Source organism: Chrysemys picta, chromosome 11 (assembly GCF_011386835.1).
Source record: "Chrysemys picta bellii isolate R12L10 chromosome 11, ASM1138683v2, whole genome shotgun sequence".
NCBI lineage: Eukaryota > Metazoa > Chordata > Testudines > Emydidae > Chrysemys > Chrysemys picta.
In genome coordinates, this window is record NC_088801.1 from 6,856,079 (window position 1) to 6,870,153 (window position 14,075).

Below are 14,075 nucleotides of genomic sequence, written 5' to 3' on the forward strand. Positions count from 1 at the left end.
AGGGTACATCTCCCTCTCTCTCTCTCTCTCTCTCTCTAATTCAACTGTAGATGTTCTCATTACCCATCATACATGTTGAAATTTTCTTTAAATCCTGCTCTGCTTTAAGCTTAATGATATTCAGGGCACAATGAGTTCCATTGGTTAATTATGTGCTGTATGAAAGTATTTCCTCTTTTACCAGTATTAAGTATGTGGCCTTTCAGTGTTATTAAATGTCTCTTTGGCTTTGAATTATGTGAAAGTGCAGATGGAAGCACATGATTTACCTCTCCTACATCACTGATTTCTATAAGCACCCTCTTATACATCTCCTGTCTAAACCCAACATTCCCAGTCTTTCCAGCCTTTCTTTCTTTCTGTGACTCGTGAAGTTTGTCCCTGAATACCTCCTATTCCAGCAATGTCTTTTTTTGACAGTAACTAGAAATAAACACAACCTTCAAGATGAGGCCCTTATAAAGTACCCCAGAGTCTTCTCTGTTCTTGACTAACCTAAATAATAGTTTGTCATCTGCAATTTGCCACCTCACTGTTCAGCCATTTTTCCAGATCATTAATTAATATAATGAACAACAATGGTTACACAAGGCATCGTGAGACACCCCGCCGTTAACTTCTTGCCATGTTGAAAATAGAACATATATTCTGTATTCTTTCTCAGACACACACAACCAGACACACACACTATGCTTTCTTCAGAATTTGTGTTCAGTGCCTGACTACCAAGGTAATACGCTGCATAGAAATAACTAAGATTAGATAGATAATCATGTATATTAACTAATAACACATTGGTACCTTTCCATGTCTAGATCCCACACCAACTGGCTGTTTTAAACAAATTAGACACCATCATTTGGAAAAGCACTTGTAATTCAGTCCCAGTTAATAACTAAGACCATTTTCCCTATCTGATTTAATAAGAATAAATGCATTTACTTGTAGTTGTTACTGATTGTTAGCTACATACTTAAGATAAATTCTACTCTCAAAGCCTCATGGCAGAGTTCATCTCAGATGATTTGCCTCTCCTCACTGAAATCCCCGCTTCAAAAATGTAATATCCACTGCAATGCAAAGTAATTAGTTCATAACACTACTACGAATACAAGCAACATGTTATTACTTTATCTGAATTTTCCATTGCTTCATGTCACCCCTAAATCTCTTCAACTAACTCTTCGGGGCATGAGTTGTGCACCTATTCTCAGAACTACACTAACAACAATAATCAACAACGAGCTGCACAGAGAGGGAGGATGGTTTTCTGGTTAGGTAACTAGATTGGCTAATCCGGGGCCAATTCCCAGCTCTGTCTCACTCTCCTTTGATGACTATAAACAAGTCATTTTCTCTCGATGCTTCAGTCTCCTATCTGTAAAATGGGGAGAATGAGAGGGCTGGCTGGAAAATGGTTTTATTTCCCCCAACAAAAAAATTAACCTTTTTTTGGAAAACCAAAACCCAAAAGTTTTACAATTTTCAGCAACCAAATATTTCAAACATTAAGAGAAAGAAAATCGGCTTTGAGATTTCTGGCTTTCCACCAAAAAAATCCAGCGTTTTCAAAGAAAACAGAGACTCTCTCTCTCTCGTTTGCCTTGGTGACATAGATTGTAAAATCTTTGGAGCAGGAATTATTGCTCCCTCTGTGTATGCACAATGTCTAGTACTATGGGGTCTCATCTGGATGAATGCCTATGTGCTATTTATAGCATTTTTAAATTTAAATTTACTTTAGTAATTTTGTATTAAACTACCAAGGATTCAGCTCCTGTTGCAACAGTTTCAAGCTCAAAAATATGAAAATCACCTCTGGTGCTTTTCTCAAATTTGGAGGCTCCAGGAACACACGAAGACCGAGGATAGTGACTGCAGACACAATCACAAGTACAAAGTCTTATCTGTACTACTACAAGTTTAATTAAAGCAATAGTTAAGATTACAATTATCAATGAATAATATAAATCCTACAAAAATATATGCAACAACTGAGGCTGTCGTTATCCTCACATCCTCCAAGGTATTCTAGGATCTCTCAACACATGAGTATCAAAAGAGGAATGGTCCCTGCTGGGGTTTCCCGTGGAGTTGTCCCTTGGGGTCGTCCCTCTTTTACCCAACCAGGCAACCTCTTTTATATCATTGTTCTGACCATATCTAATACCTTATGCATATGCATGAGTGTTTCAATGTTCTTTTCCTCATCTGTACTGCCACACCCTACAATTATTGTTTTTCAGAGATTGTTTTCTTAGTTTCCCTTATTCTCCTCAGCATTCTTGAACAATATGTAACGTGTGGTCAGGACAGAACATTCCATAATGTTATAATCAGGTATCCCATGGTTTTGGACAATACATTGCAGTCTATTGCAATCTAGTTTTCCGTAACAACCTATTGGCACAATTTCTACAGTAATCTTGTGACCTTACTGGCTTAGGGTTATTCCTAGGTCACCCACTCATGTCAAGAATTCTTAAGCCTATGGCCTAGTCTGGTTGAGCTAAAATCTTACAGGCCTCAGCCTATAGGCCTTGCATTCTAGCCAGGCTTTATTTATATGCCTAATACACACTCATCACTCCTAAATACTTGTCAATCTTATACTTCTATAATCCTACAATTTACATCTATTTAGCATACATGTATTATATATCAATTGAGCATAACACCAAATAACACAATGATAAATGGATGATAAAATGAACGAATTGGTTATGCATTGTAATGTAAACATCTAGTAATAATAAATATTAATATTAATTATGGCTCCATATTGGAGTCCAAAAAACACCATGCTGATGAGAAGATGGAACTCTGCCTCAATACTTGAGATTCAACAACTGTTGAACAGACACTTCTTATTAAATATTTGTTACACCTGAATAAAAACATACTTAATCATTAACAGGTGTGTGTTTAATTAACATATAATGATTGCCCAATTACATCACCATGAAAATTTAATTTGAGACACTTTAAGTATGAGTTGATTGAGGAAGCAAGGTAAAGGCTCATGTTGTGCCCTGGGTGCTCTGGATTGAATCTGGAGGGGATATGCGGCTGCCTAATGTAGCCACAATTACCAGCCTAACAGAGGGTACGGCACGGTCCCCCATCTGTACCTGGCCAGTAAAAGTAACCAGTGAAGGGTAGGGAAGGGCAGGGTAATGACCCCCATTCCTTCCCCTTTTCAGTCAGCTGTGATCCTTGGCTACATTTTGGCTTCTCCCTGAACAGAGTGAAAGAAGGAAGAGAACTGGTCTCTAGGTTTTAGGGGCAAAATCTGCTCTTAGACAAGAACATTCAGCTCTCCATGTGAATTTCACTCAGATCTCTAAGGGGAGATTTAACTGAGATTCTCCTTTGTGATTTGCATTTTATTTTAAACTATAGGACAACAACTTGAAGAGTCATAACCAAAAGACTGTCTTCTAGGTTTCTACCTTGGCTCTGATCTATGCAATATCTGAGCTGCTCCTAAGTGTAAGAAGTTACAATGGATATCTCTTATTTCCTTCCCTGGTGGCATGAGGCAGGCTTAGGGGCATTGGTTTCTATTTTTAAAAATGCTGATTGAATATAAAAAAGCACTGGTGTCAGTGAGGGTATTGTGGTAGAAAAGCTTGGACAAAAAAGTGAGCTTTACAATTAGCTCAATGCAATGAGGTTAGCGGTCAATTCCTGTTTCACTAGGCTGTGAGCTCTACAGTGTTGGCCCAGTTCTGGAGAAGGTTCCATCTCCCTCAGTCACGAGTCTTTCCGTAATGGTAGACAATATCATTGTTCCAGCATAATGAGGCTCTTATTATGAGGTCATGGTCCCAGAGTGAGTTTCCCCCACAGTGACTGCCAATGAGCTCATCCTAACCTGAAAAGTACCACCTCTCTCTAGTGAGAGAAAGGATGTCCTGTTACTTTCTATACTAATTAAGGTCCTCATTCTGCAAACCCTTACATGAGTTGTCTCACTGACTGTCAGTGGGGCTACTTGAGTAAAGAGTACCATCTGCTTTGAGCAGAGACTGCAGATGATGTGGAAGTATACATATTAGACTTTTTACCTAACTATCTATTTCTCTCATAATTGAGTTGAACCTTACAATAAGAAGCTATAATACAAGTGTAGCAAAGAAACAGTTAAGTTAAGAAACAGATCTGGGTTTCAAGTTTATGAGATCTCATAAAAATAATACTGAGGGTGAATTAAAAATCAGGATGTTTATGAAAAATGCAACAACATCCTCTCACTAAGCACAATTTGTTCTTTTAGCTATAGCTAAGGACTGCATATCTGTTCCACCCTGAGTTGCAGGAATCATACAGGCTTGGATTGTAGTGCTAGCTGATACTAACCAGTGGAAATCCTTCTAAATTTAACTTTCATCACAAAAGCTATAAATCTGATGCCTTTTTTCCCCACCATCAAAATATCCACAACTCTGAGGTTCTCTTAACGATACAAACAGAAAACATTTCATTATAAGACATTTCGAGCCAATGTTCAACATTGTTGACAATGCAGTATCCTTACCCGTGATATTGCAGTAAACCTGGAACGGTCCAAGCGGTCCACTTCCATCGGAATCAATATGGAAGAAACCAGACGTCTTCCCTTTGTGACGATAGGCTTCACACGACTGTTCATAGATGGCTGCAATATAGAGAGATATACATTACTTCAGAGATACAGTGAGGACACTGGTAGGCATGCATGTATCCACAATTATAACAATTGTTAGTGGCATTATTTATCCCATAGATTGACTGCTGGCTTGTATTTCTGGCCCCAGTTCAGGAAACAGGAGTTAAACACATGCTTCAGTGCTTTCCTGGATAGAGATGGATCTAAGCATGTGCTCTGCTGAATTGGGGCCTTAAACAATGGGAAGCTTGTATTTTCCTGACTAGGTTAATTAAATGTTTTAAAGGACTGATATAAAATTAGATGTGTGCCATTGTCCAACTGAAGAGATGTAGCACACACTGGCGAGCAATAATCTACATATAACTTACAACATGGACACCCTGAAAGCATGGACAATATAGGCCACAGCTGTTCCATGCCTTCCCTGGAGTAGCTGGCGGGTTCCCCATTGAAAGGGGAGCCCAGAGCTTCTTTCAGTGTCTACCACCCTAGAGGAAATGACCAACAGTCTGTCTCTGCCAGGAAGACAAGGGTTCAGGGCTACTCAGAGAGATTGTCACCCTATTTTTATACATCACACTCGTGTTTTGTTTTCTCTATGTATAAATCTTCCTGTGCTGAAGGATACATGCCCAGAGAAAGTTTCAATACACATAAATTCAAGGGGTAAATAACACAAGCTTGGACTATTACTAAAGAGCAAGGAGAATGTGGTAAAAACTGCCCAAGGGTAAAAGCAGTTCTTTTGATTATACACGTCTATATACAAACTTCAGGCAAGATATGACACTCTCAATAGCTATTTTATCTCTTGGGCACTATATTACCGCTAATATTGACCCTAAGTCCATTAAGAGTCATATATGCACATATGTTTTTGTCTGTACGCGCGGACACATACACACACATACACATTCAAATAGTTAATTCTTTCACTTCTGGCAGAGATACAGTTCCTATTACAGACCAAGTGTGGCGAGACCCAAAATGGCAAGGGACCCAAAACGGGGGATACAACCAAAAGAGGTGCTGGAAGGGCTAATGGTATTGATTTTGGGGGTTTTTTGTATATCATACATGATGATGCCATAGCTTCCGGCTTACAAGTCACATTTTCTGGCATCCTTAATTTACAATAATGAGAGAGAGACCCCACAATCCACATGCCATGGAGACAAAGAGAAAATCCCTCAGGAGAGACAGCTAAGTGGTGAATGTGTGAAGATCTTCCGACTGGAATTTTGAGTGTCTATGCTCACCTTCCCACTGGAAGAGGAATTGATTCTATTTCCATGTAAACTGCTACCAGATTACATTGATCTGAGTTTATTAACTATAACAATTTGTTTATTGTTGTTTAACTAATTCCTAAAACTCAGCCAGACTTGGCAGATGGATTAAGACTTTTTCTCCCTACAAGACACACATATCTGGGGGCATACGGTAGTTCGGAAAATGCAAGCAAACACAGCAATATATGGCCTTGCAATGAATAAGCTCATTAGCGATAACGATAGCAGAACACAAAGTAATATACTTGAGTATCATCTTCGGCTGCTGCAAGGTCAAATCTCTATTTTTCTTGCTCTTTGATTTTATGTGTACATTTAACAGCTATTCACACACACAAACACCCACAACTATACAGCATACATATAGACTGAGAGGCACACAGGGGAATTTGGAAGTATCCCATTTGTTAGATTCTACAAATTTCTTCCTGAGTCCCATCCACCTTTCAGCCATCAGAGCTGTACAGTTAAATTAGATATACTACAGTGTTTGTAGTGTTGATGTTGTAAATAAAGCTTTCCGTTCATAGTGTCTTTCATCCAGAAGGATCTCAAGGAGCATTACAGAGTGAATCGGAAAAAAATCACTCCCTCCCACCCACTTCATAGAGGCAGCCCCTTCTGTACTAGGAAGATCACACAGCTGCTAGATTTTTTTTTTTGAATGGAAAGAGAAGAATTGTTTTCTCAAAGGGATGATGCTTCAGAAGGAAAGATTTTAAATAGACAGACTGGAATTCTGGACAGAGCACCGGGCCTGATGCTGCTACTGTTTCAAAAAGGCGGAGAGACATAACAGCCATAAGTGACCAGGCATGGTCCCAGGGGGACTCAGAGAAAAGTGTGCCACAGTAGGGGACTGGGGTGTAGGGGTCTGACCTAGCTAGGTGGGGTCCAAACATCAGGGGCAGTAGTCGGAGGGGAGGGTTGGCAGAATTGCTAGAGCTGGGTTCAGTAAGCAAGAGTCAAGGTAAAAGTCAGGCTGGGTTGGGGACTGGAGATCAGAGGTAGTACCAGGCTAGAATCAGGGTCACAGTCAGGCCAGAGTCAGAGACCTGAGACCAGAGACAGCACCAAGCTAGAGTCAGGAGTCCAGAGTCAGGGTTAGGCTGGGATCAGAGACCAGACCACAAGGTGAGGTCTGGAGTCACAAGTCTCCCAAAGTCTGTGTCATTGCCCAGACGACTTCCTGGGTCACCATCCAGGGTTAAATAGCGTGGTTGGCCAATCAGAGGGACGCAGGGTGCCGTCACTCTGGCTTTCTTGGGCGGTACTTCCTGTGGTGACTATTCTCCACAGTGCTCCCTAGGTACAGTCCTGCCTGGCTTCCCAGTGGCACTGTGGGAATATCAGACGTCCCAGACTTTGCAGACCTGGGTTCTAGTCCCCGCATCCTCATATTATCCACCATCTTCAGGGTTGCTCTTCCGCTGAGTGGATGCTGGGCCTCATTTATCCAAGTGGTCTTGATGAAATCCTTTTACTAGGTCAGAGGCATGAGCATGGGCAACGGGTTCCAAGGAGCATTCTTTAGGACCCTACCCCTGTCAATCAATGAGATAGTACAATCTCCCCCTCTATAGTTTAGAGTCCAGGATAGCATGGACTATATATTCCTCATTCCCTTGGACCTGGACTGGTGGGGGTGGCTGTTGGGACTCACCAGGAAAGGGATCCTCTGGGTAAGGCTTCAGGAGGGATATCTTGAAAACAGGATGTACCCGGATTGAGAGAGCTGCAGTTTGAATGTGACGGGGTTCATTTGCTGACAAATCTGGAAGGGCCCACGGAACTGGTTGTCTAATTTGCAGGATGGTCTGTTTGTAAGGAAGAATTTTGCAGCAAGCCAGACAATATGACCAACCATGATAGCTGGGCATTCCTGGTATTGACAGTCTGCATATTACTTGTCTGTTTTTGTGTCTTCTAGGTGGTCCTTAAGCTCCTCTGGTATATGGTGAATTTGTTGGATCCAGTCAGCAGTTGCTGGGTTTGGAGAGGTGGCTAGCAAGGCCAGCTGAAAACCACAGTTTTCAAATAGGGGACTCCGCCCTGTGGAGGCATAGTCAGTGTTGTTGTATGAGAACTTGGCATAAGGAAGGAGGGAAAACCAGTTATCTTAATGGTAACTGACAAAGCACCATAGGTATTGCTCTAACACTTGGTTCACCTTCTCCATCTGCCCATCTGTCTGGGGATGGTACAGAGAGGAGGTAAAAGTACAAACGTCCATTAGCAGGACCACTTCACAGCAAAAGCATGAGACAAACTGGAGGCCTTGGTTCAAGGGGATATGTTTGGAAGCCCATGAAGTCAGACAAATGAACCACTAGGAGTTGCAGCATGGTTTCAGAAGGGGGCAGGTTATTACAGGGGATGAAGTGCACAATTTTGGTCAGTTGGTCTACAACAGTAAAGACCAGTGTGTGACCACCGGAGTCAGGGAGTTCCACGATGAAGTCCATGGTGATTGAGACCCAGTGTCTAGCCTGAGTCTCCGTGGGTACTAGGGCTTAGCACAGGGCGTCTTGGAGTGAGCACACTGGTCACAAGAGTTATCCTAGCCCTGGACTTTGGCTCATGTACAGGGCCACCAGAAGAAAGGGGAAGCCATGCAGAAATCTTCAGATGTCCAAGTTGTCCTGCCAAAGGAGTGTCATGGCAGAGAAGGAGCTCTTCTAGCTGTGGGGAGGGAGGGGGCTGGAGTGTATATGAATCCATCAAGGTAGATGATCCCACCCTGTGTGGAGCATTGCATTTTGATTCTGGCTCTCGCTTACTCAGGCTAAGTAAATGGGTCTTCCTTCGAAGCAGATCAGATAAGATCAAGGTGGTCTTGGTTAATCTTGGCACTAAGGAAGTTGTGAGCGATTAGGAGATAGGGTCATTCTTGGTTAGGGTCCTTGACCTCTTGATAGTATGCCCCCTTTCAGAATAGGGTGTCTGCTTTCCTATTCCTGGTTCCTGGGCAATAGGTGATGACAAAATTCAATTGAGAGAAGGATAATGTCCACCTGAGTTCTCTTTGGCTCAAGGCTTGAGCATTCCACAGATAATCAGGGTTCTTATGGTCATCAAAGACTTGCCCTGGGTGGCGGGATCCCTTGACGTTATGACACCACTCTTTAAAGGCTGATTTAATTGCAAGTATTTCCTTATCTAATATCTCATAATTCCATTTGGCAGTGGCGAGTTTTTGGGAGTAGTAGGCACAGGGGTGCAACATCTACTACGGACCAGGCCTCTGAGAGAGTATGGACCCAATGGCTACACTGGAGGCATTGGCTTCTGCTATGAATGCCTGAGCAGAGTCCAGGTGTGCTAGAATGGGAGCCTTGGTGAAAGCAGCCTTGAACTGATTGAAAAGATGGTGAGCTTTGCAGGTCCAAATAAATTTGATGGCTTTGTGGGGGCTATTTTCCCTGAGAAGCCTAGAATGAATTGTTGGTAAAAATCTGAGAAACTCAGGAAGCTCTGCAACCCCCAGGAGGACCTGGGTGCTGCCCAGCCGCGGATGGCCTCTGTCTTCTGAGGGTCCATCTTGATGCCCTCTGGGAAAAGGATGTAACACAAGAATTCTGTGGAGGACTGGTCAAAGGTATATTTTTCCAATTTCACAAACAGGCCATGCTTCCGTAGTCTCTCCAGGATGGAATGAATGTGGTAACAATGCTGTTCAGGATTATCTGAAAACACAGGTATGTCATCAAGATAGAGGACTACTTACTGGTGCAGGATCTCTCTAAATACATTGTTCATGAAGTATTGAAAGGTTGTGGGAGCATTGGCCAGCCTGAATGGCATTACTAAATATTTAAAGTGCCCATACCTGGTTCCAAAGGCAGTCTTCCATTCATTTCCTGCCCTGAGATGCACTAGGTTGTAAGTGCTCTGGAGGAGGGGAGGGATAGCTCAGTGGTTTGAGCATTGGCCTGTTAAACCCAGGATTGTGAGTTCAATCCTTAAGGGGACCACTTAGGGATCTGGGGCAAAAATCAGTACTTGGTCCTGCTAGTGAAGGCAGGGGGCTGGACTCAATGACCTTTCAAGGTCCCTTCCAGCTCTATGAGATAGGTATAGGTCTGGCCTATCGAGCTCCCACTGGCTGCGGTTCGCTGCTCCAGGCCAATGGGAGCTACTGGAAGCAGTGCGAGCTGAGGGACTTACTGGCTGCTGCTTCCAGCAGCCCCCATTGGCCTGGAGCAGCGAACCGCAGCCAGTGGGAGCCGCGATCGGACGGACCTGTGGATGGGGCAGGTAAACAAACCGGACCGCCAGGGGCTTTCTCTACACAAGCGGTGACCCCAGTTTGAGAAACACTGGTCTATGCAAAGGCATAGCGTTCTATACTTTTTCTTAAGATAAAGGACCGGAGCCCCTCCTAGGGAGGTGGAGTGCTGGATGAAGCCCTTGGACAGGTTTTTCTTTGATGCACACATGAAGGGCTGCCTGTTCTGTCTCAGACAGTGCATATATACATCCACAAGGGACCATCACTCTGTGTTGAGGCCTATGGGGCAGCCATAGTCCCAGTGTGGAGGTAGCATCTCTTCATTTTTCTTTTCAGAAATGTCCACATAATCCCAATACTTTTCAGGGAGATGGGGAATCAGACTTGGAAGTGACTCCTTCCGGCTAACCACCACCATCTAGAGTTCTCCCACAGGTGTTCTCCCTTCTGATCAATTGCAGGATCCCAGGACCAAAGAACTGAAGCTGGCTGCATGCAGGCAGACCCTTCGGTAGTATTCAGAAGGGAAGTTGATCCTGTTTTCTTTCCAGGAGATGCAAGGGTCGTGCTGCTCCAGCCAGGTGATGCAGAGAATTAGGGGTAAGTGTGGAGAATGAATCACACTGAAATGTAGCATTTCCCGATGACCCTGGATTATAGCCTCTAGGAGTACTGTTTCCTGTGTTAATAGCCCCGAGGACAGGAGGGACCCATCATTTATCTCTAGGAGGACTGATATGGGCTTTAAACAGTGGGGGATTTGTAGAGCTTGAGTGATTTTAGCATCTATAAAGTTATCAGTAGTCCTGAAGTTGATCAGGGCCCACTGAGGGGGAAATTGGTTTGACCATATCCATGGTACATAACTTTATTCATACTTGGAAGTGTGGGGAGGACCCATTTGTCCTGGATCAGGTTTTTCCTTGAGGGTTGGGGGTAATTACAGAGCATAGTGCCCTACTGGTGCCCAGGCTGCCAACCTTTCCCCCACCCCCCCATATGGCCTGGGCTTGCTTGTTTCCCGATTCCTTGCAGGTCAAGTTTCATAACAGGTGATGGCATGTCCGGGTGTGCCACAATAAAAGCATAGGTTATTGTGCTTTCACCGTTCCTTTTCTTCCAGGGTCAAGCACCGGTGGCCCAGATCAACTGCATCAGTTCCTGGTTGGGCCCTGTGGTTTCTGGTGTAAAGAGTGGGCGAAGTGGTGGCAGGGTGCCCCTCCTCACATCCTTTTGCTCATGCATCCAGATGCTGATGCAAAGAGACAGGTCAATGAAAGCATCCAAGCAGGTTAGGTCTCAATGAAGGATAGCTCATCTTTTACTTCCTCACTAAGTTCACACCAAACATGATGCAGTTGGGCTGCCTTGTTCCACTCAATGTCAGCTGCAGTTCAATGGAACCGAGCAGCGTTCAAAGCAGCTGGGCCTTGTCCTTGCTGGAACCTTTGTAGTGCAGCTTCCACTAAGCAAGTGGGACGACGGTTGTCAAAAAGATGCTCATAGGAAGGTGTTCCTGTCTATTAACACTGGGCTGTCCTGCCTCAACAGGAGAGAGGTCCTATTCAGTGGGGTATATTCGAGGGTGAAGCAGGAAAAGCAGTATTGGTCCAGGAACCTCCTGACCTTCTGGCAGTTCCCATCAAAATATTCCGGTACTTTTCACGGTACAGGGATATTTTTTTCTTGGAAATCTCTCATCGGGCCTTCCCTTAGACTTCATTCCTTGCAAGGTCTGATGAAGCTACAGTTTGGGGTATCATCTTTCCAGGCAATATATTGGTGGAAGTCAAACATGCCCTGACTGTGACAGTTACCGGATTGAGTCCCTAATTAATATTCATTCTGCATTAAACACAGCTCAGCTAGTCTCTTCCTGAGGTGTTTTTTTTTTGTCTGATGCATAGTAAATTGTGAGCGCCTAGAAGAGCTGCAATTGCCCGTCTCTAGCAATACATATGTATATATTAAATTAAAAAACCCAACAACCACAACCTGTTCCTCATGTATTCACAGTCTTAAAGGCTACAGGGAGCTTTTCAATTACAGATACTGCTGACAAAGGCAACCAGGATGGGTGGGAGGGGGAAGATCATAACAGGCGATTAAGTAGCCAGCCAAGCAGTCATGCTTTGATGAATTCATAAGGTTCCCAAATTGCAATTCATTTAGCGAATTTGCTGTCATCATCGATACAGAACAATTCATCTTGGCTCATTAGGGAACTCGTTGATTACATCCCTTGCTTTTTTATTTAGTTAGTACAAAGGATGGTGCAAGGAGCACAGACATAAAATACTGCATGTTGGCAGTGGACTGGTGCATCTAGAAACCACTCTTCATCACTGGGTCTTTCCCTCCACCCCCAAATGTCACATTGCCTGGGAGCCAGACATCTTCTCTCTGAATTAACAAGGAACAATGTGAAGACCCAGCCATTAGTAATGTGGATCCGTTCACCACTACATGACACTTTTGCAACCATGATAGTTGATAACCACGGCCTAAAGAGGCAGACAATGGGCCAGATTCTCAGCTGGCATGAATCAGTCCAGCTATATTGGTTTCAATGGACCTGTGCTGATTTACACCTGATGAGAATCTGTCCTAGCATGTCTTCCCCTTGGCTATAACAGAGTTACAATAGTAAATAATTAGCAAGAGTTTGGGAAGAGATATAAATCATCAAGTTTAGGGAATAAGGCAGCCTATAAGTATCGGGCAGGGCTGGCTCCAGGCACCAGCCGACCAAGCACGTGCTTGGGGCGGCACCTTGGGGCGGGGCGGGCTCGGGTTTCGTTTTTTTTTTGGTTCGGCAGGGCAGCGCTGGAGGGTTTATTTTTGTTTGTTTTTGTTTCTGCCAGGCGGCACTCAGAGGGGGGGCTTGGGCGGCACGGCATTGGGGGGGTGGGGCTTCGGGTGGCGCTCGGGGGGGGCTTCGGCAGCACAGTGCTCGGGGGGGCGGGGGCTTGCGCGGCACTTGGGGGGCGGGACTTCGGGTGGCGCTGGGGGCGCTTCGGTGATGCGGCGCTCGGGGGGGCGGGGGCTTGTGCAGCGCGGCGCTCGGGGGGGCGGGGCTTCGGGCGGCGCAGCACTCTTTTTTTTGCTTGGGGCGGCAAAAATTTAGAGCCGGCCCTGCTATCGGGGCTAGGAGGAAGCTATTTATGTGTGTGGTTTATTCTATAGCAACCTACTGCAGGGTTTTTTACACCTTTCTGTGACACAGCTGGTATAATGTTGGAAGATAATGGACTAGATGAACTGTGGGTTTGATGTAGTATGGGCAATTCCTATGTTCTTATGGTCAGGGGACAAGAGACAGGTGACACTGGCATGGAACAGTGTCTAAAGGGACACACAAATCAAATATTTTTTAGAGACATTTTCTTACCATTGTCATAAGAAACTAGAACTGGTTGAATAGTATTTGCCGAATAAACAGACACATTTAGAAATGTATTAAAAAAGAAATAACTGAAATAATTTTAAAAATGTTGTTTTGCTTTTCACTGTTTAGGCTGTTTTCTTTCCCCCGCCCCCCCCATCTCTCTCATCCCGAATGATAAAAATACACTAGTCAGTTTCCATTTGAATCCTTGTCATTCTCAAGATTTTCACATAGTAACACAATGCTTCAATGTTTAGATTTCAAGCCCCGATGAGAAACGTGTCTCTATTTTATTTTAATGTTTCAAATGGCATTTTAAAAATTAATCACACATGTTTCCATTGATATTGGGTTTTATAAAAATTTATGATCGCCACAGGGAAAAGGTAACCTGGAATTTAAATAAATAAGACTCTGGGTAATCAAATTTTGTGTCTGTTTAGCTCTATAACACCATCTGCACGATTTTAGTTTAAAAGATGACATTATAGAGGCTGGGTAGCGACTGTG

The 14,075-nt window shown here is 43.8% G+C and overlaps 1 protein-coding gene across 6 annotated transcripts in view; it reads right to left on the bottom strand.

Moving 5' to 3' along the window:
* The window catches only part of CNTNAP5 (contactin associated protein family member 5), a 413,059-nt gene that overhangs the window by 132,380 nt on the left and 266,604 nt on the right, over positions 1 to 14,075 (bottom strand). For all 6 annotated transcript variants that reach the window (XM_005279758.5, XM_042843050.2, XM_008167765.4 and 3 more), the window contains one exon: positions 4,541 to 4,660. In XM_005279758.5, the coding sequence (XP_005279815.2) occupies positions 4,541 to 4,660 (120 nt within the window). The remainder of the gene's footprint in view (positions 1 to 4,540; positions 4,661 to 14,075) is intronic.